At 44.2% G+C, this 23181-nt stretch overlaps 1 protein-coding gene across 4 annotated transcripts in view; it reads left to right on the top strand.

The window, feature by feature from the left end:
- The window catches only part of KANK1 (KN motif and ankyrin repeat domains 1), a 133370-nt gene extending 110395 nt beyond the window's left edge, over positions 1-22975 (top strand). For 3 of the 4 annotated variants that reach the window (XM_023508182.1, XM_023508185.1, XM_023508186.1), the window contains 8 exons: positions 6876-7073; positions 8275-8383; positions 9953-10195; positions 11794-11881; positions 15005-15224; positions 17792-17934; positions 18487-18687; positions 21275-22975. In XM_023508182.1, coding sequence (XP_023363950.1) covers positions 6876-7073; positions 8275-8383; positions 9953-10195; positions 11794-11881; positions 15005-15224; positions 17792-17934; positions 18487-18687; positions 21275-21451 — 1379 coding nt within the window. In that variant the 3' untranslated portion in view covers positions 21452-22975. The remainder of the gene's footprint in view (positions 1-6875; positions 7074-8274; positions 8384-9952; positions 10196-11793; positions 11882-15004; positions 15225-17791; positions 17935-18486; positions 18688-21274) is intronic. The other variant, XM_023508184.1, reaches the window with a different exon arrangement.
- Positions 22976-23181: the final 206 nt, after the last annotated feature.

Raw genomic sequence — 23181 nt, 5'->3', positions numbered from 1 at the left:
ATTGTTCTCTCCCCTCCAATTTTTATGCCTCTTTAACTAAAAATTTTATCAAAATAATGTATGGACAAAAATGAGAAACAAAATACCTGCCAGAAATTTTCAGTCCACCGTTGTTCAGAATCAGTGTCAGAGTTCAAAACAGTGTGTTAATGGCCGAACCATGTTGTTCACTTTTCCTAGGGTTGAAGATTTGATGATGGTATCACTTTTTAGTATACAAAAAAGCACTATTTTTTAGCAGCCTTAAAATGCCTAACACCCCTGTGCGTTTTCTTAATTACATCTGGAATATGCTCTCATAACAAATTAACAGTTAAGAAGAACATACAGTAAGAATAAACGCCTCCCTGTGTGTCCCTACGGTAGCCTCTGTGTGCTTGGTATGTACGGGTGTGCATGTATGCAGAACTGTATTTTAGAAACATACTTTTTTATAATAAAGTTTGACTCATACATAGTCTGCTTATATGTATTTTCACCTTAAAAGTCACAGACATTTTTCCAGGATTTGAGAGACAGTGTCTTAGTTTTGATGGCACTAAGATCTGATGGTGACTAAAGGTGTTCCATGAAGTGTATTTTTAATTCCTGGTAGTGTAAGTTTAATGTATTTAATATTTTCTTTCATGGGATTAAAAAGTTAAGAGGAAGTAAGTTTTTTTATAACAAAAAACATCTTGGGGGAAAAATGTTTATTATTCCTATAAATCAACTGGATTGTTTTGGTTTGGAGAGTTGGGATGGAGAGGGGCAGCTCTTTTTTCTTTTTTTCCTTCTAGAGCAAGAGAGGAGAGAGAAATTCCAGACAACTGTCTCTGAACAAATGTAAACAAAACTGTAACAGTGGAATCTAACTGCCTGCCACATGATTTATAGAAAATCTCTCATGCTCAACCGCTTTTAAAAATCAGTTTCCATATTTGCTCTCTTAGTTATCTTGAGTTTGTTAAAAAGTCCATGAACTTGAAGTTATCCCTACAACTGTGAAAGTGAGTTTGTAGGTAGGTCAGAGCCAAAACAAAAAAGCAAGGAAATAAAGTTGTTACAAAATACCATTTCTAGTTAGTTTTCTCCTAGTTCAAATGCTATACCATTTAATTATCCTGGTACCAAAAAAAATAATAATAATAATAACACTACAGAGCGTTATAATAACTCAAAGTAAGGGTTTCTGGAATCCTGTAGAGTGTAACAGCTGGAAGGAGCAGAAGGCCTACTAGCCTGAAGGCAAGAGAGCTGACCTCTGATATTGCCTGCGCAGGTAAACTGCATTGTCATTTTAGAGAGGAAGACTGGGATTCCATGGCCTCTTGTGTCAAATGACAGGGTTGAACTGGGTTTTCCTCCCAGAGTCCCGATGATTATTCTATAAAAGTCACTCTTCTCCAGACCACCCATCTGATTCAGCTGGGGAACTTTATACCTAAAATTCATGGGTTCCCTACCACCACTCAATAGGCACAGCCAGGTCCTTTTTCAGGGAAATGTTGAAATAAATGACCCTAGAGCAACACTTCATGTGCTTTTTGTAAAGAAAGCGCCTAAATTTTCACTTGATTCCCAAAGGGATCACTAACCCTCAGAAAGCTTGAAATTATAGATCTAGTTTATGTTGCCCTCTGGAAAATCTTTTCAAAAGATGTAAAGTCTGTCTTCCACCTTTGTGAGCCCTTCAGTTAATACTTGTGTGAAAATCTTGTACTCTTTTAAACTCTTGCTTTGTCACCTTGGATGGGTATAAGTGAAATGCTAACAGACTGGGGGGCTGTTGACAAAACCAAATGATGCCAGCTTACTCTGGACTTTTACTCTGAATGAATCCTAAAGTGTCCATGTGAAAGCGTCATGATTGATTGGTGGTTTTGGAGTTTGAGAACTAAAGTGGCTTTGAGGTCAGGGATGTCTAGTCTTAAATGACAAACGTAGAGAGTGATATTTGAAGATGCCTACAGTCGTTTATTCTTTGGAGCCGCAAGTCAGTCATAGCTCAGGAAAGATGTTTAAAGTCTGCTCTGTTCATGCCAGTTGATAGCTGTGCTTTACTTGTCAGCTGTATGCAACAAAGAGATGGAAACTGTCTGGACCTAGAAGAGTGTGAGTGGGATGGAGTTGGGAAGCTAAGACACAGGCACCAGATGATACACACGTGGCAGATAATCTGCATTCAGCTGCAGTTGCCTGCGCTCTCACTCTCCGAAGTTGGAGGTTCTGGGGAGGGAGGAGAACCTTAGCCGGATAGGGAAGAGCACAGAGCACATCTTATTACCGCAGCTTTATTTAAAGCAGCTTGTCAGCCTGGGCTTTCTGGATCAAGTCTTGGGATGGTATGTAATTAAATGTGGGTGGGGTAGCAGTGAGGGAGACTCTGATTCTTAATCCACTCTAGCTTTTTAATTTCTAAGTGAGCACACACTTTTAGATCCAGTCAGGACAGCTGTCTGATATGTTCCCAGGAAAATATCAGAGTGGCCCTGATAGTGACTAAACCTGTAGCTCTGACCATTTAAGGTTTCCATCTCCAGTCTTTGTTTTCTATTTACGTTGGTGACTCTGTGCACCAGCATTTGGGCATAGTTCTGAGAGGAGAGCCTAGGAACAGAAAGAGATTGTCCTTTCTCCTCCACCAAAGCTACCTCCTTTCCCCAAAAAAGTAATATGCTCCAAAAAGGAAGGTGATCCTTTATGAATAAAGTACTACAAGAGCATTAAACTAACTCAAAGTAAGGGTTTCTGGAACCCTGCAGAGTGTAACAGCTGGAAGGAGCAGAAGGCCTGTAGGCCTGAAGTCTGGAGAGCCTGCCTGCCTGCCTGCCTGCCTGCCTGCCTGCCTGCCTTCTTCCCTCCCTCCCTGTCTCCCTGTCTCCCTGTCACCCTCCATAGAGTGCAGTGGCATAATCATGGCTCACAACCTCAAACTCTTGGGCTCAAGGGATCCTCCCAGCTCAGTAGGGATCCACTTCCCCAAGTACCTGGGACTACAGGCATGTGCCACCACACTGGCTAATTTTTCTCTTTTTAGTAGAGCTAGGATCTTGCTCTTGCTCAGGTTTGGAAGGCCCTTTTTCGTAAGGAAAAAATAGAAGCATTATTTCAAATCCCTTTGGATTCTTGGTTAAATGCTGGGAAAAATACCTAAATGATTGAATGACTCTGTGATGAATCAAATTTCAGTCCCACCTGTTTTTGACAAGTAACCTTCAAATAGATGTTTTTCAAAAATTAAATCAAGATGTCAAACTGAAAATCTGGCACAGCAGCATGGCTAATTAGCTGGCTACAATGTTCATAGCTACCTGTGTTTGCAGAAAGCACTTGGCATTATTAGCAAAAATATGAATTAACAAGCCAGAATGGTTAGAATAGGTGAACAGAACAACTTTTAAAGTCCGTTTAATACATTCCTTAAGAAGAAATTTTTTAAACAAATTTAGAAACCTGTTGCAGAACACTAAGATTTCCGTCACTTGCTGTCTTTTAGTCATCCCCAATCTGACCATGTCATAAAATGAGGCTCATGCTTTATTGGCATTTATGGCTATTATACATTTGAGTTTATGACAAAAGACTTTTCACAGTTGCCCACACCCCTGTTGACTGATTCCCCAGTTGTGCCTGTGTTAACCACTGTCATGTGGTAGATTCTGAACCCAGAATTCTGAAGGTGTTTCCTAATTGCTCCTGTCATTTGGGTAGCATTTACTGTTCTGTTTATAGACATCTAGTGGTCCAGGGCTGTTAATTAAACCACTAATAATTCTTAAATAATTAAACCACTAGTGAATTCTGAATTCTCAGTCCTTAAGAATTCACATGGGGCAGTGCCTGTGGCTCAAGATGTAGGGCGCCAGCCCCATATACTGGAGGTGGTGGGTTCAAACCTGGCCCCAGCCAAAAACTGCAAAAAAGAGAGACAGAGAGCGCCTTGAGCTTTAGTGGCCCTCCCATAGCGCAAACATGTTAAAAAAAAAAAAAAAAAAGAATTCACATTAATCTAAATTGATGGGTTGAAACCAGAGGGGAGTCTAAACCCTTATTTTCAGTAGACAAGTTTTGTGTATTGGTTAGTGTGATTCATTGGTTCCCCGTCACCTGGGGAGAGGTTAAAACTGCTAATGCCTGGCCCACCTGCAGATGCTTCATTGTATCTGTACTGTTTTAAAGCCCCACCCCTAATTCAGGTGAGACTAAAGGTCAGGCTAAGACCCTTGAATCTTGCTTTATTGACCTCTTTGTTTTTGACTTTCTGGGCTGCACCCCTTGTTTAGCCTCAGCGCAGCAGCCATTTGTTAGAGTTGCTGCTGGTGTTTGTGTCGTCCTACGTGGTGTCTTCCAAGACACCTTGTAGGTGGGCGCTTACCAAGTTCAGAGAATTGTTTATGGGCCATACAGGACCAACCAGAGTGTCGGCACCATTCAAAAAACATGTTCTGGCAATACAGGGGACAGATTCCATCTGATTTGACAAATGAAATCTAATTTAATGTCTGGTGATGTTCTTTGCTTTACTAGTTAGCCTCAACAGAATCTTCATGACTTTCGACTGCATTGCATGAGCACTTACAAAAGGCCTGTTAGTACCCAGCACTGTGCTAAGCCCTGGAGAGGACACCAGATAGCCTGAAGGGACTCCAGGAGTTTACATTCTCATTGAGGAGACACACATGAAACTGAGAAGCAGGGCAGGGCTTATTTTAGTGTGGACAATAAGTGGTATAGGACAGTGATGGAACTGGAGTGGTATCATAGAAGAAAGACTATAGAGAAAACAGAATTTGGGTCAAGCCTTGAAAAGAGTATAGGTACAGTTTAACAGATGAAAGATGGTGAAATTCCAGGCCTAAAACCTCCTATGAAGGAAAAGCCCAGAGTTGGGAGTAATTGAGTCATAAGACCACTCTGAATAGAGTGGGGGAGTAGTTGAATTGAATGGAAAAATTTCCACAGGCAAGACAAAGCCACTACATTCATTATGAAGGCCCCTCAGGTGCCTGCCTGAGGGGTTGGGCCTTGGTTGGAGAAGCTTTAAAAAGCCCTCATTTATAAAATGAAGCTGTGGTAAGAAAATGTGTAGTACCTCCTGGTAAGGAACTTATCTAGAAATGTGGTTGGGGTGGATAGTTCTTGGGTTGAGAAATGATGTTTTTATGTCTCTATTAAAGAGAGGTACACAAGGCATATATATTTATGAAACGTTATCCAACTTACACTTAAAATCTGTGCATTTAATTGTATATTAATTGGTGACACCTGTGGCTCAAGTGAGTAGGCGCCAGCCCCACATACCAAGGCCAGCCCCAGCCAAACTGCAACAACAAAATAGCTGGGTGTTGTGGCAGGCCCCTGTAGTCCCAGCTACTTGGGAGGCTAAGGCAAGAGAATCACCTAAGCCCAAGAGCTGGAGGTTGCTGTGAGCTGTGACGCCACGGCATTCTACCAAGGGTAACAAAGTGAGATTCTTGACTCTTAAAAAATGTATATTAATTATACCTAAAAGTAAATGTACTTTATAAAGTTGTGTTTAAAAAGAAAGGTAGAGAAACGGGGCATGATGGCTCACACCTATAATCTAGCATGCTGAGAGGTCAAGGCAGGGGGATTGCTTGAGCTCTGGAGTTCAAGACAATCTGAGCAAGAGTGTAAGACCCTGTCTGTACTAAAAATTAAAAAAAAAAAAAAAATAGCCGGGCTAATTTTTTTAGTCCCAGCTACTTAGGAGACTGAGGCAAGAGGATCTCTTGAGCCCAGGAGTTGGAGGTTGCTATCATGCCACAGCACTCTCACCAAGGCAACAGAGTGAGACTTTGTCTAAAATAATAAAATATAAAATAAACTTAAAATAAGTAGAAAGGTAGAAAACCTAAGGATTAAAAAACTCAAACCACAACAACCAGTGGAAATTATCTGACTGGGATTCTGATTCACATACCATATAAAACTTTTTTGTGGAGAACACTGGAGAAATTTGAATACCAACTGGATATATAGTGATCATAAATATCCTTTTTTAAAGATGTTATAGTTTTATCTTTAATGTTTTTCATTTTTTAAAGAGTTTTTTCTTTTACGGGCATATACTGAAATATTTACAGATGAATTAAGATCTCTAGCTTTTTCTTGAAGACAACCCAGTGTGTGTGGGTGGGGGAGCTCTCAGGCAAACAAGATGTCTCGCTTACCATTATCAAAGCTAGTGACGGGATGAGAAGTATAGTGTTGTCTACTGCTGTGGGATTTTTTTTTTTTTTTGATACAGAGTCTCTGTCACCCTCAGTAGAGTGCTGTGGTATCACAGCTCACAGCAACCTCAAACTCTTGGGCTTAAGCGATTCTCTTGCCTCAGCCTGCCAAGTAGTTGGGACTACAGGTGACCACCTGTTCAACACCCATCTGTTTTTTTGTTGTTGTTGCAGTTGTCATTCTGGCTGGGCTCGAACACGCCAGCCCTGGTGTGTGCGGCTGGTGCCGTAACCACTGTGTTATGGGCGCCGTGCCAGTGTGAGATTTTGTTTTAGGTTTTCTTTTAGGGTGATGATGGCATTAGAGCTGAGTAGCAGTATTGCCCTGCAGCTGTATGCCAGACAGGAAGTGGTGCTGGAGGGGCCATCAGGATGCTACTCCTGTGACCCTGTACCACGGCTAGCATAGTACCCAGGGCAGAGAGAAAGAAGGGACGCTGTGGAGTTAGAGTGGCAAGCCTGGGCAGGGCCACATGTGGTCACCGTAGGAAAAGTTAAGGGTCAAAGAAGGCTGTGGGGACGTAGTTTAGGGGGCTTGAGTAGTAGTCCCATTTTACATGGTGAGCTGCATCTTTTTTTTAAAGCCCATTTTGTTCAGTCCTAGCATCCCACATTCTATACCTGTCTCCTTCCTGACAGGAAGTAACGTGGAATACACCTGTAAATGTGGAGGCCTGCAGTCGGGAGGGCCATTAAGCACCCAGAGATCATGGCCTGAGCAGGAGGTGGGGACGACGGAAGGAAAGGCCCTCAACCACCAGGACACCTTCCCCACTGAGCAATGCACACTGTCTCCAGTGAACCTGACAGATGACCAAATAGCCGCTGGCTTCTATGGTAACTTTTCTCAGTCATTGGTAGCAGGATTCTAAGACCGGCATCATCAGCACTCCAACTTAATGTCAGTGCACTTTATACACGTATATTGACCTGGAGAACAGATGATGTTTTTGGCTCCACACCTACAGCTCAAGCAGCTGGGATACCGGGCCACATGCACCGGAGCTGGTGGATTTGAATCCAGCCTGGGCCTGCCAAACAATAATGACAGCTACAACCAAAAACTAGTAGGGTGTTGTGGCGGATTCCTGTGGTCCCAGCTACTTGAGAGGCAGAGGCTGGAGAATTGCTTAAGCCCAAGAGTTGGAGGTTGCTGTGAGCAGTGATGCCACAGCACTCTACCCAGGGCGACAGCTTGAGGTGCTGTCTCAAAAAAAAAAAGATGGCTTGGAGCCTATAGCTCAACCGGCTAAGGCGCCAGCCACGTACACCTAAGGTGGCGGGTTCGAATCCCCAGCCCAGACCCGCCAAACAACAATGACGGCTGCAACCAAAAAATAGCCGGGCGTTGTGGCGGGCACCTGTGGTCCCAGCTACTTGGGAGGCGGAGGCAGGAGACTCGCTTGAGCCCAGGAGTTGGAGGTTGCTATGAGCTGTAATGCCATGGCACTCTACCAAGGGGGACAGCTTGAGGCTCTGTCTCAAAAAAAAAAAAAAAAGATGTTGTTTGGAAGGCAGACCTAGAATATCTTTAAATTAAAGAGTAGCAAAGAAACAATTCCCTTAGGATAATTTATCTGGCATTGTGAATTGCAAAATACGTTAAATAGCATTTCCTCTTTCACATTCCGCCAGGCATAAGTTTTCTCTAGGTTATCACAGCTGAAGAAAAAGAATAATAATAGTAATTCCTATCTTAGTGCCTAAGGGGTTTCTGAGACTCAAATGAGACGTGACATCACTTTAGAAGCAGTAAATCTTGGCACAAATGCCAGTTGTCACTGGTTTTATTATGTCTGGAAGTACTAATTGACTTTTTTCCCATTTGAAAACTGTTATTAATGGAACTTTGAATTATTTTCTTAGTATGCACACATTTTTTCCAGTGAATTCTATGCAAGTTTCTCATAGATACATGCCAAGATCTACATTTATATATGTGAGACGATAATTGTACAGGAAGAAAGATGACATATTCATTTAACTTGTATGGGTATGAGTTAGTTCATTTTGATCACCTTGATTCACTTTTCCACAGTATGTACAAATAACGAAAGTACGCTGAAGTCCATCATGAAGAAGAAAGACGGTAACAAAGACGCAAATGGCACGAAAAAGAATCTTCAGTTTGTTGGCATTAATGGAGGGTAAGGAAAGACGGTGGTACTAGACTTTAACCTGCCTGTCTCCTTTCTGTAAGTCACATTTCAAGGTTCCTAGTCTAGGAAGCTGCCACATCTTAGTGATGGAAGATTCCCTCCTCAGAAGGGTGCATTTGGGCTTCTCTTCTCTCCTCTTGCTACCTTTAAGGATATGTCACTCTTAAGGATACCTGGTGAAGCTGAGCGATTTACACCTCCTCACCTGTGATCTGAAAAAAAAAAAATTAGTCTTCAAGGAATGCAGCAGGCCTGCACTGTGTTGGCCGGCTTGTGCTTAGCTATATTAGACTTCAGAAATGAGCAGAAAGCCTGAGAGCATCACTCAGTGGCCCGTGGTAGTCATCCATTCCTTTCAAGTGGTTGGTTTGGCTTAGCTCTCCACAAAGTTGTAGGGCCTTTCACCTGAATGATGCCCTAGCCACATCATCATTGCTTTGCCCTTTCTTTTTTCTTTTTTTTTTTTTTTTGAGGCAGAGTTTCTGTCACCCTGTGTAGATAGAGTGCTGTGGCATTATAACTCACAGCAACCTCAAGCTCCTGGGCTCAAGCAATCCTTCTTACCTCAGCCTCCCAAGTACTGGGACTATAGGTGCCTACCACCACACTCAGCTAGTTTTTCTATTTTTAGTAGAGACAGGGCCTCTCACTCTTGCTCAGGCTGGTCTTGAACTATTGTGAGCTCAAGAGATCTACCTGCCTTGGCCTCCCAGAGTGCTAAGATTACAAGCGTGAGGCACCGTACCTGGCCATTTCTTTGCTTTCTAAATAGAATGTTTATCTGTTTGTTCTCTTCAGTTGGCCAAGTAAATAGTTAAGCCTATAATTGAATCAAAGCAATTAATTGATTAGTAGACATTCAACACCAATGATATATAAAATCAGCAAGAAAGCAAAAGCACAAAGTTAACTGAGATAATATTTATACCAATGTGTACCACCAAGATACCATAATGGTATGTATTTTCTAAATCTTAAAAGTTTTATTGGGTGATGTGGCCCAGGACATTTTGGAGGGCATGCAGCAGAGAAACTACTTATTATTTAAATTCACCTTGACACTGGGAGAATTAATAGGGCAAAATAGGAAGAGTGGGGGGAAAAATGAAAGAAATGAAAAATGAACAACTGCAGATCTGGTTTCCCTAAAGCAAATTTTCTCTGGATTTATATGAAGCCAGAGATGCCATAATTTTATTTATTTATTTATTTATTTTTTGCACTTATTTTTGGCTGGGGCTGGGTTTGAACCCGCCATCTTCAGTATATGGAACTGGCAGCCTACTCCTTTAAGCCACAGGGGCCACCCAGAGATGCCATAATTTTCTTTTAACAAGTAATACATTTAACCGGTTTGCTATCCATGTTGTCCCTTTTAAGCCAGAATCTATTAAAACCACTAGGCATTTGAGTAGACATTACTTTGAACTTACCAGTGTACGGTCTAAACCGGCTGGTAGTATTTCTGGAGCCAGCAGCTTTCCCTGCATAAGAATTTCTGTCACTGGGTCTTTATGGGCACACCTTGCATGTCTTGAAATCCCAATTGCCACCTAGGTATGAAACAACTTCAAGTGATGATTCCAGCTCAGATGAAAGCTCTTCTTCCGAGTCAGATGACGAGTGTGATGTCATTGAATATCCTCCCGAGGAAGAGGAGGAGGAAGAGGAGGAGGAAGACACCCGGGGGATGGCCGAAGGGCACCATGCAGTTAATATTGAAGGTTTCAAGTCTGCCAGGGTGGAAGATGAAATGCAGGTTCAAGAATGTGAACCTGAGAAGGTGGAGATCAGAGAGAGGTGTGGTACATTCCCATTTCCTCCCCAGCCCTCCCGTGTTTAATATACTTGGCAATAGTCAGCCAGTTCAGAGATTGTGCAGTTATATCTATTTGGTCTAATCTTTTCCTGAGAGGTATCTGATTGCGATATTAGTAAACACACGTGCAGAGTGTGGTGGTAACTCTCGGATCTCTTTTTTTTTTTTTTTTTGAGACAGAGCCTCAAGCCGTCCTCCTGGGCAGAGAGCCATGGCATTACAGCTCACAGCAACCTCCAATTCCTGGGCTCAAGCCAGTCTCCTGCCTCCGCCTCCCAAGTAGCTGGGACCACAGGCGCCCGCCACAACGCCCGGCTATTTTTTGGTTGCAGCCGTCATTGTTGTTTGGCGGGTCCGGGCTGGGGATTCGAACCCGCCACCTTAGGTGTACGTGGCTGGCGCCTTAGCCGGTTGAGCTATAGGCGCTGAGCCAACTCTCGGATCTCTTATGATAACAAAGAGAATGGCTCTATATCTAATCACATTTGTTTTCTGAAACTTTGACTTTTTGCTCTCTAATTTTACATTTGGAACCACCACTGAAGCTTCCATTGTTGGAACATCTCACCTTACATTTGAAAATGTATTTGAAATTTTTGGAGATCAGCAGTGTTTTGTAAGATTTCAGATTTTACCATTAGCCATTTTTCTTGAGACAGGCGTATTATTATTACAGGATCATTACAGTTGCTTGGCCTCAACCACAGATTCTGTGTACTGTAAAGGTGATACGTGTTACCCACACGTCTGTCTGTTGTTGTCCTTGAGAGTTCAGGAACACCACAAGAGTGGACCTAGGAAATGTTAAAGTAGCTGACAAAAAAAATCAAACAGTCTGGCTGGCCGCAACATGAAACTAAAGATGTAGTAAGTTTTAAAGACTATTAGCAAATACAGATTGTGGGTTCATAAAACCGGAGAGAATAGAATGGAAAAGATGGAACCGTCAGTGTAGTTTTTTCCACTGTGTGAAGTATAATAGACCATTTCAGAAAACTTTAATTTGGCAAATAAAAGTTTAACTGTGTTAACACAAGGTAAGTGTTTCTCGTTGGTATTACTAAACATTTTCAAACGGCTTAATATCTTGTCACGGGGATGTTTTTTAGTAGCTCAAGATATAATTTCTGTACCATATGTCGTCTGGTTTCTCAGTTTAATGTTTCCTGTGGGTTAAGCAAACACTTCCTGAGTCACCAAATGTGTATGTCTTAACTGGTCAGCCTAACAGACATTGGGTAATTTGGACCCCTCCAACCCCTTAAGAGTAAAAATAGATTTAAGAACTTAGAACAAAAGGAGCAAAAGACTCTCCAAATGTTAAGCCACAATGTCATAAAGGCCAGACTGGGGAACCAAAAGTACCCTTACAGAAAGACCATGGGCTCTGGCTGCGGGTACTGACCCTGTACGGTGCTGTCAATCCTCCAACTCCTCGGGATGCCTCCAGCCAGGCACCATCACCAGCTGCCTAGGCTGGCTTGGGGCAATGTGTCTTTTAAAGAATAATAAAGCTTTGATAAAGCGACTTTCCTATTGTAACTGAGTGTGAGCTCTCTATTTTTTTCCCCTCTTTTAGGTACGAGTTAAGTGAAAAGATGTTGTCTGCATGCAACTTATTGAAAAATAATATAAACGACCCCAAAGCTTTGACCAGCAAAGACATGGTGAGTCTGACCTAAAGACACTGTCTGCAGTTTGTACCAGGTGCCGGGGGGACACCACTGCCAGTGAGGTCTGCAGCCTGCCCCTGAGCTGTCCTCCTCGTGCTCGGCCCCTAAACGTGTTGTAGCTTGAGCGGGCAGAGTGAGTGTGGTGCTGCCTCGCTTCCGAGGTCCCACTGTGAGTGTTTCCCTGAGGCCTAGCTTTGGACATTCTTTACCCACCCTGTACTTTTCCTGGGGTGGAGGCATATACTTGCAGATAGAAGGGAGGGCTAATTGCAGTCAGTTGTCTTTCTGCACATTCCACTTCTGTTTACAGACACAGTCCTGGGAGGAGCGTCCCAGATTTTTTTTTTTTTTTCAGTTAGTGTATGTTTTTGAAAGAAACCTATCTGGGATGAGTTCAGCATTCCTTTTGGTTATGGAACTATGTATTATATTCTGATGTGGAATGCAGGCGGCCACTATTTTTAAACATAAAAATAACTACACTTGTCATCTTCTCACAGTGTGAGAGATTCAGAAGCAAATAGCCAAGAGGTTGTGGTTCTCTCAGTGATCACGGATGGCACAACATGGGGCACATAAATATTTCTATGCAGTGGTTCATCTGATGTCATTGCCAACTGTGACACTCACACACGGAGGTTTTTATGTGTTTCATAGGCCAGACCAACTCTCTGGTTGATAGCTCTATCTTCAGGGCATTGAGAAAATGTAGTTCCAGGGCCTCTGTGGATACCAACATCCAGAGAAGCTAAAGTCCCTTACTATAAAATAATGTAGTATTTGGGCTGGGTGCGGTGGCTCACACCTGTAATCCCAGCACTCTGGGAGGCCAAGGCAGATGGATTGATTGAGCTCACAGGTTCAATACCAGCCTGAGCCAAAGCAAGTCCTTGTCTCTAAAATAGCCAGACACTGTGGTGGGCACCTGTAATCCTAGCTACTTGGGAGGCTGAGGCAAGAGAATTGCTTAACCCCAAGAGTTTGAGGTTGCTGTGAGCATTGATGTCTACACAGTGAGACTCTTGTCTCCAAAATTAATTAATTAATTAATGTAGTATTACACATACCCTAGATACTTCTAAAACCTAGTACAACATAAATGCTATATTATTTTTGCACTATATTTTTATATGTGTATTATTTTTATTTTTTTTTTTCATTCAAATGTTTTCACTCCATGGCTGGTTGAATCACAGATGTAGAACCTGTGGATACAGAGGGTTGATTGTAGAAAAAAATCCTGGTCAAGGAGAAACATAGAACGACATGGTGAAACTCTTCAGTACAAATTGAAGGCCTGGATATACCTTGGTCACAATAGTAAAACCATGAAATGTCACCGTAGTATCAATATTTCCCAGTAGGTTTAACCTGAATTTAAAACTGGTGCTATGGGACCCCAAATTTTATGGCCATTAGGGTTCTAACAATGCTAGATTGTGTGGTCTTCAGGAAGGACCTTTCATTCCTGCAGCCCCCAAATTGCCAAGCGTGGTGTTTTGCACACTCTCTGTCATTGGTACTTTTTTTTTTTTTTTTCTTTTTTGAGACAGAGCCTCAAGCTGTCCCCCTGGGTAGAGTGCCGTGGCATTACAGCTCACAGCAACCTCCAATTCCTGGGCTCCAGCGAGTCTCCTGCCTCTGCCTCCCAAGTAGCTGGGGCCACAGGCGCCTGCCACAATGCCCGGCTATTTTTTGGTTGCAGCCATCGTTGTTTGGCGGGTCCGGGCTGGGGATTCGAACCCGCCACCTTAGGTGTACGTGGCTGGCGCCTTAGCCGGTTGAGCTATAGGCGCCGAGCCGGTACATTTTTTTGTTGACTGAGTTTTCATTCAGTGTAAAAGTGTTTAAGGTGGTGTGCTGTGAAAAGTAGCAAACACGTGTGTGTCACAATGCCAGGGCCAAATAGTTTTATCAGGATGCTGATAATTTAAGCAGTAATAGAGTTAGCATGGCCAGAGGACATAAACTCCCTTCTTTCTGCGTGATGACATCAAAGAAATAGAAGAGTGAATATGTAAAAAGACGGAGGAGAAGAAAAGAAAGAAATTAAGTTCATTCTTTCAGGACTTTCCAAGTGACCCAAAATATGATTGAATAGTTTAAAAACCGAATGATCAGTAACAGGAGCGTTGAACGATGGACGCTTTATAGTACCAAGCCCACCTTTTCTGTAGACAGAGGGACTTCTTGGGTACCAATGCTTTTGACTTAAAGTTTTGTGTGGTTCTTTGATGTATTTTTAAACTTTTCTAAAGAGTAAGCAAAGAACAAATCAAATGTAAACTCACAAAAAAGAAGGCCCATGGAAAAGGTATTGCAGTCATCCCCAGCACCAGCTACACCCAGTCAGTGTGAAGCTTCATGTGAGCCACGCTTGGCTTGATCATCCGCAAACAAGTGCCACATTCATGTGTCCACAGCTTAAGGAAGTCTGAGTGGGGCTGATAACCACAGGCAGAGGATCCTGATGGGTAATGAGATTAGTCACAGACCTGCTTTTTATCCCCTTTCCATGGCCGAACATTCGTACTTGGGATTGGGGTTGTAGTTGGCTGGCTACACATTTATGGCCCCCAGTGCAGGGCAGTGGAGGAGTCAAGGTTGGTCTGGGTAGGAAAGAAGCAGGGTAATAAGTGTGGGGTAATTAATGCCTTCCTGATTTCTGTGAAAGTAATTTGTGAGGCCAGTATAGTTACATAACATTAATAGCTTGGTAACAAATGGAGCCAGGCCTAAGTGTGTTGTTCTCATCACAAACACTATGATAGGAAGGTATTATCCCCATTTTTCAAATGAAGAAGCTGAGGCAAGGTCAAAGTCATTTCCCTAGGGTCATGCAGTAGCAGAACCCAGATTTGAACCTGGTTCAGACCCAGTGCTGTATGTTCTCTTTTATAGAAATCGGAATATAAATGTGGCTTAAAACCAGGAAGGGGCCCCAGTTTGCTGCTTGGAGCTTCTCTTAGTGGTCTGCCTCTCATTAGTTGTTTCTGAGAGCAGAGCAGATTGTAACTGTGTGTACTTTGACTATAAAAGGCCTGGCTACTTGGGCCTTCAGGCTAGGTCCCAGAAAGGTTTATAAATAGAACTGATGGCTGCTTGGTGTTTTGGCAGAGGTTCTGTCTGAACACCCTCCAGCACGAGTGGTTCCGCGTGTCCAGTCAGAAGTCGGCCGTTCCAGCCATGGTGGGGGACTACATAGCTGCCTTTGAGGCCATCTCCCCGGAAGTCCTCCGCTACGTCATCAACATGGCCGATGGCAATGGCAACACGGCCCTCCATTACAGCGTGTCCCACTCCAACTTTGAGATTGTGAAGCTGCTTTTGGACGCTGGTAGGTTGGCTGCCCCCGTCTTTTCTCTGACAGCCCTTGGGTTCCGATGCATCTCTAAGAAGCCAGTTGAGCTGCTCCTAAATTCTCTGACCACCCTAAAATCCTTTTCTTGGCTTTTCCTCAAAGGATAGCAAGAATATTGTTCTTGAGTCATTTGTGGGAGACTTGAAGTTGCCACAAAACTGGGTGACACAGATTCCAGATCTGTTTTGAAAGGCTTGAGGCTATTCCTGCTGCAGTTCCACCAACATTCAAGTGAGGGGTATCCCTGGTAACAGACATGACTCACGTTCCCTCCGGAGCTGAATCCTGCAGGCGTGGCTGCTCTGCTCCCAGAAGGCAGGGTGCTGCTCACAGGCCCAGAGTCATAGCAGTGGTGCTCAGGAACCTCTCAACTTGTCCTTGCTCCACGACCACCATCCTGTGGGTCCTGCAGAAGACCTCAAGATAGGGACCACGCAAAGCCACTGTGTGGTAGAATCATCCCCATTCTCACTACAGTATACCATCTCTGGGGAACTGGCATAGAGCAAAGGGAGTGTTATTCTTAACATCTGGACCATAATGGTGAGAATAGTGTGAATTTGCTATCATAGAATGTTAAACATGAAGTGAGCAAGTAGAATTTAGAAGGGTCCTTTGGAAAAATAGTGAGCTTGCTTTAGAATCTTGTTCAAATGGAGCAGTTCAGTGATACACATAGTCCTCAAATCACTTTCATTTCTTTCTTTTTTTTTTTTTTTTGAGACAGAGTTTAAAGCTATTGCCCTGTGTAGAGTGCCATGGCGTCACAGCTCACAGCAACCTCACATCTTGGGCTTAATTGCCTTAGCCTCCCAAGTAGCTGGGACTACAGGCTCCTGCCACAACACCAGCTATTTTTGTTGTTGTTGTTGTAGTTGTCATTGTTTTAGCTGGCCTAGGCCGGGTTTGAACCCACCAGCCTTGGTGCATGTGGTCGCCCCCCTACCCACTGAGCTACAGGTGCCACCTCATTTATTTCTTACTACATATTTTTACTTCTAGTGTGTGACTGGTACAAAATTCACAGTAGGGTCAGTCTAATTAATGAAGATACAATGTGAACACCTAACTTAGACTATGCAGTGAAACTGTCCAGTTTTTCTGACTTGTCTCTTGATCCACTGTCCAGTTCTTTTCTGCCCTATTTGGGGGAATTGGGTTTAATGCAGGAAGAAAGCCATGCAGATCTATCCTTTTTTTCTCTTCTAAGTTCCCTTGTTCCCTGTTTTAGTGGCCGTATTAGGGTATAACTTTCCATCTCACAGGAAGGAATTTCAGGCTTCCTTCCCTTCAGACTTTCCAGACATTAAACAGAGCTGGTAATAATGTCAGCCCAAGTTATTGTTCAACAGAGAAGCAGATAACAGCCAGGGAAGCTGGAAACAAGATTACAGTATTACTCTTGAAAGGAACAATTTCATATACCCTTGGAAAATTAGAGTGGATAAAATATCTTGGCAAATTAAATGATTTTTATTTCCTTGTTGGATGGTTTGAGTTAATCACTCCTCTTTATTTACTTGATATTTATTGCTTGCCATTATAGACTGAGATTCTGAGTCTCTAAAGTGTGAGCCTGGGATGCTTCAGCATCTGGACAGAACAATAGCCCAGATGCTGTGGAGCCTTGAAGAGCACATGGACCACACATTTCTCCACTACTCAGCCTTTCAGCCTTTTCTTTTCTATATAAAAATACACAGTTTTTCTAAAACACTATTGCGTCCTTACTATGCCGTTGTTCGGGATCTTAAGGTACCATGGTACCTTCTCTGCTTGTTCCTTTACATTCCAAACATTGTAACTTGGTCACACAGAAATGCTTCTGTCTCACACTCTCCCATTTCGTAACATTTGCTGGAGGAACTTTTAAATGCCTAAAGGATAATTTAGCCTTGAAGACGCCTTCAGAATTACAAGGATAGAAGAGGTCTGATTTCCCCATTTTCTGTCCATCCTTGGCTGTTTCTTAGAAGGCACAGTACGTTCACTCTCAGACCACACATCCAGTGCTACATGTTGTGTGGCTGGAATTCTGCGTCCAGGGACCCCAAAAGAGTCAGAGTCATAAACTCAGGCTCTCAGAATCAGTAGTGTTTGGATAAGTAGACAACTCCATGTTCAGTGTTCAGACACAGCCCTTACAAAGCCTTCTTACGTCTCTGACTCTCAGTGTCTGCTTCACTCCAAAGCACTGATTTCCTAAACACGGCCGAATGCCTAGATTCTGTATCATTGTTTATTCTCCAGCACAGCCCTTACTTAGAACAACCTCACAGACCTGCAAGCTGTCGCAGTTCAACCACCAGTTGCAGCAAGCTTTGCTATAGAAACTTACTGTCATTTCTGTTGCTTCAGGCCTGATAAATAGAAAAAAGAGAAATATTTTTGTTTGGCATGAAGTCATCTCCCACATTTCCTCCTAAGTCACTCTCTGACCCCTGGTATCAGTTCACTGGGCTCTTGTCAACCCCATACGTCAGTCCCTGTGTACAGCCGCTGTCAGGAGATGGCTGCTCCCTCAGAGACTCCTTTCTTTGCAGATGTGTGTAACGTGGATCACCAGAACAAAGCCGGCTATACCCCCATCATGCTGGCCGCCCTGGCTGCTGTGGAAGCAGAGAAGGATATGCGGGTTGTAGAAGAACTCTTCGCCTGTGGAGATGTGAACGCCAAAGCCAGTCAGGTGAGCACACCTGCTCCCTGACCAGTGGGCAGCACCCAGGCCTGCAGTGATCGCTCTGACTGCAGATGCCAACACCATGCTTCCTACCATGGTGCATTTGCTCACTGGCCCACCCAGGTCCTGCGCTGCCTGGTACCCTTGCCGACCAACACACACGTGAAATACAGGCTTATATTTTACATTGGAAACTCCCCCCCCTCCTTGCCTTTCTGTTTGCAGTTTGTGTGGAAATGGCATAAATCTGTCTGCACATAAGTGACTGGGAGTCCCCATAGGTGCCCAGCATCTGTTGCTTTCTGTCTCCCTGTTGAAGTGTCTTCATGCCAGGCACAGAGCGTCCCCAGTGCAGATGTGTTCACAACTTACCTTATACACCTTCTGAACTCCCCAGCTCCTTAACTATGATGAGACAGATCCTCCAGGCTAAAGTGAAAATTGAGTCCTTTATTATCTTACTTGGCTCACAAGAAGCTAGTTTCTCCATGCCTGCCCCCACCCTGTCCTAAGTTACTCCATGTCGTTTCTGAAGTCCACTGTCATTCCTTCTTGTAGGCAGGGCAGACGGCCCTCATGCTGGCGGTCAGTCATGGGCGGATAGACATGGTGAAGGGCCTGCTGGCCTGTGGGGCTGACGTCAACATCCAGGATGATGAGGGTTCCACAGCCCTCATGTGTGCCAGTGAGCATGGGCATGTGGAGATCGTGAAGCTGCTGCTGGCCCAGCCAGGTTGCAACGGCCACCTGGAGGACAACGTAAGCTGTCTCGCTTGGGCCTGCGGGCTGGGCCGTGGGTGCTCTTTGGCAAGAGAGAGAGAATAAATCCTCTCCTTTGTTCTCGTGGATTTGTGTTGCCATCCACTCCACCTGCCTTCACCACCCAGGCTGCATGCTTATTACGTGCAAACCAATATTCCCATTAACTGAAGCCAAATGCAGAGTGATAAACAGGCCTCACCCTGAAATGCATAAAAGGAACAGAGTACTGTAATAGGCGTGTACGTGAACTACTACACTGATCGTGAGCAGACTTACATACAGGTCAGACTCCGTGTAGGTGGCTTCCCATGAAGGGAAGGCAGGGTCCTTGGTCTAGTTGGAAATCTGGATTATCAGTCATTAGAAAAACAGAGGTTGGCTCGGCACCTGTGGCTCAAGTGGCTAAGGTGCCCCATGTACACCTAAGATGGTGGGTTCAAATCCAGCCCGGGCCCGCCAAACGACGACGGCTGCAACCAAAAAAATAGCCGGGCATTGTGGCAGGCGCCTGTGGTCTCAGCTACTTGGGAGGCTGAGGCAGGAGACTAGCTTGAGCCCAGGAGTTGGAGGTTGCTGTGAGCTGTGATGCCACAGTACTCTACCCAGGGGGGACAACTTGAGGCTCTGTCTAAAAAAAAGAAAAATGGAGGTTATTAGGTGACAGAAACCAGCGCCAGTCATAGTGAAACACTTTTTCCACCCAAGTGAAGTGATAGCAGGTGATCCACTATAGCCCATCAAAGTGAATGACTTGGGACATTTGACAAGCTAAAGCATCCAGTGTGTCTCTGCTGTCCTTCAAAGCACATTTCCCCATTTCTGCTCAGTCTGTTTCTGTCATCATCGCTCCAATCTCCTCTCCCATTCCCCTAATCTCCTCGTCCATATTCCCAGGTAAGCCCTTGGCTGGGGAGAGAGGACACTTCTGGGGTGTCTCCAGGCCAAAGAGGAGGAGTACCAACAGGCACGAGGCACAGGAACTAGCATTCAAGTGGTGAAAGAGCTTAAGGTCTAGAGGATGGGGAGGGTTGGTTCTGTTTTTGAAAGTTCATCTCAGTGGAGCATAGGTTTGGACCAGAGCTTTATTCAGCTCAAAACGACAGAAAGTTAGAGAAAAAATATCCTCCTTGGCTCTAAACTTAAGATCCTTCTGGGCCCAAACCAGCAAAAACAGCAAACCAGTGGGAGCTCGAGTGGCCTGAAGGGTTGACAGTCCTCTCCGCAGCTTCGGCTCCCTCCACAGGCGAGATAGGAACTGCTGGCACCACATCCCTTCAAGCTCCCTTTGAAGGGAAGGAGACTTTTCAACTTCTCTTTCCTCAAGGACAGCTTGTGTTAGATGAGTTTTGGGTTTTGTTTGTTTTTACTTACGTTCTCTTCAACATAGACTAGCTTGTGGATATAGTAATAGGCCATAGAGCTTCTGGGTGCGGCGGCTACTGCCTGTAATCCCAGCACTCTGGAAGGCCAAGACAGGTGGACCACTTGAGCTCAGGTGTTCAAGACCAGCCTGAGCAAGAGTAAGACCCTATCTCTACTAAAAATAGGAAAAATTAGCCAGGCATTGTGGCAGGTACGTGTAGTCCCAGCTACTCAAGAGGCTGAGGCAGGAGGATTGCTTGAGCCCAGGAGACTGAGTTTGCTATGAGCTACAATGATACCAGGGCACTCTACCCATAGCACAGAGTGAGACTATCTCAAGCGGGGAAAAAAAAAAAAAAAGCCTTAGAGCCACAGTAATGCCCAGAAATCCTGACCACCTCAGCCACTTGCCTACTTCTCATCCATAGAGAACATCCTCTATCTTCCACGAGAAAAGTAGCTCCCAGCACCCACAGTGCAGGAGGGAAGGACCATCTGGTTAAACCACATGCAGATTGTTCCCTGCTGCTGCTGACCAACGGGGAGTCCCTATTTCAAGACCAGACAGAAAATAAGTTGTGCTGCTCTTTGCACTGGTACTCCTTTGTATCCATCTAAATCCCTACATGTTCTTTCTATCTGGTGTTTCTCCTCTACTTACTGCAAGCCATGGAGATTGAACGGTGCCGCGTAGGTGTTACTTGCAGCATTAAACAGAGCGAGGTGGCTAAGGGCTGTAGGGTCACGGCTCCCTCTCCAAGAGTCAAGTTAAAGAGATGGTCTGGCAAGTTGCAGGGCCTCCAAACACACACCATGATCATTTATAATTCTAAGAAAAAAAGAAAATTATGTTTCTACCTGTCTTTCTCCTTCTGTTCCCTTCTGGTGGGCAGAATGGTTGAGTCCAAGTTCTTCGTGGGCAGCCTGCATTTTTTGAGGATCCACAGTATACAGACCCCCCTGCTAATGCCGTGAGGCAAAGACAAAGGGAAGGGGGAGATTCTCTCTCCTCTTGACTGAGATTTCCTGAGGTGGAGCCTGCCTCATTCATCTTCACATCCTCAGGCCCCACACTTAGAGATTCAGAAAAGTTTCCTGAAGGAACAAACCAATGGCTGTCTTTGGGGAACCTTACCAATTGCTGGAGAGTGTTTTGTTAACTTTTGGCCATCTGGAAGTTTGAGAAACCCAACCTGGCTTGTTCTTTCTGTCTTATCTTAAGGACGGCAGCACCGCGCTCTCGATAGCCCTGGAAGCAGGACACAAGGACATTGCTGTTCTTCTCTATGCCCACGTCAACTTTGCGAAGGCCCCATCTCCGGTCAGTGTTGTGCATTTGGCATTTGCAAATAGGCTGAAGTCCACCAGGCTGGCAGACCCTCCGTCCTCCGGGAATTGATAGGAGACATGAGAGGTTTTGTATTGATTCTAAAAATGGAAGTTTCGATATGGAGTTTTAAGAGTTCATTGTGTCTGCCCCACCCTGAAGGCCAGGAGAGCTAATATTTAGCAGAGGCTGGGCCCTGCCTGCCTGAAGGTTTTCCTTACATCCTCACATTGAGGTTTTTATTCTGTGCAGAATTATCCAAATTATACCCCGAGCCCAGGGATTCATATCACCACGGGGCTTGGCTTTGTTCCTACAGCAGACGGTGGGCAGTCTGTAGTCTGGAGCTTGCTCTGAGTGGGCAGTTGAGTTGGATATGGCACTGCTGGGCTTGCCTGACCTTGGAGCCAAGTCTGCTGCTATGGACATCTGTTCCCTGGTCTCAGCCAGAACTTTCAAGGCTCTGGCTCACAGGTGGTTGTTGGCTGTGAGGGACAGTGCTTTTATGTCACAGAGAACACATCTGCTGAGGATACTTATTAATCCCCAATGTTTTTCCTTTCCTGATGTCTAGGGCACCCCTAGGCTTGGAAGGAAGACGTCTCCTGGCCCCACCCACCGAGGTTCATTTGATTGATTACATGCAAATAGCTCTCCATTTACATGCCACCATTAAGCTGCTAATTGTTCCTGTTGGGTTGACAGATACTGAATGTATATGTATTGTGCCTGAGCTCACCAGCAAACAGAAGCACAAAGCCGAGGGCTAAAGGCTGAAGCTTTCCCAGTGCAGAGACTGCCAGCCTGGGCGCACACACCTCCTTTCTGGCCATCTTCTCTGTGGAGGGCACACTTTAACCCACTCTCTGCTGCTGCTGAGTCTCTGCTCCGTTATGTACAGTGGTAGTAAATTGTAACCTGAGCTGAAAGGGCACTGCCTCCTCTCTACTCACCCCTTCCCCCCACCACCACCACCACTAAAGAAATGTAAGGTTCTCATTGGCATCATGTTTTAAAATTTTCCACAAATATTTATATGTACAAAACGCAGAACCCTTGGAAACCTCTTCCAAAATTCCATTCCAGGGTGGTTTTGTTGATGTTTTCTTTTGTCTTTATTATTCTTAAATAAGGAAATTGAGATGGTTTTGACTATCAGCAACTTGAGCCTGGACTGGTAGTTCCTGATGTAAGAATAGAAAATAGAACTCTCAAAAAGCATAAAACTTATACAAAAGGAAGTATTTTTAGTTGGATGTATTATATGACTTTTTATATAAAAGGTATCTATATGAAATTGACACAGTATTTTCAACTTTTATATTCTATAGTAATTAAAGACGTGAAGAACTATGTAACATTACCCTATTTTTATTAATAACTTGCACAACCCTGTCTGCATCTATTGGTAAAGGTTGGATTGTGTTAGAGGAATTGGCTATATATTTGCCTCTAGAGAAACATAGTGTAGTTCTCTATGTATTTATGGATTGATTTCCTTTATACCATGTCACATTTACTTTGGTCTTCTATGTATTTAAATGTTTGAAGTGCCTTAGACTCTTGCCATATTTCCAAAATAAAATTTCATTAAGCCCTTTTCCTTGTCCTTGCTTCATCTCCGACAGCTGTCTGCCCTGATCCTGTTGACTTACAGCCATGTCAGCAAACACTGATGGATGGACTGAGCAGGGAGGGCAAGTCCACTGGTCTTGGACTCTGGGCTCCAACAGGGAGGAGGTGTCTTCTGAGAGCACCTGTTCATTTCTACAGCTCAGCTCATGACTCAGGTGGCAAGTCAG

The sequence above is a fragment of the Otolemur garnettii genome, unplaced genomic scaffold (genome assembly GCF_000181295.1).
Source record: "Otolemur garnettii isolate 467f Iridium unplaced genomic scaffold, OtoGar3 scaffold00006, whole genome shotgun sequence".
Classification (NCBI taxonomy): domain Eukaryota; kingdom Metazoa; phylum Chordata; class Mammalia; order Primates; family Galagidae; genus Otolemur; species Otolemur garnettii.
The sequence above is the reverse complement of the archived record's forward strand: the minus strand, read 5'-3'. Positions and strand labels throughout refer to the sequence as shown.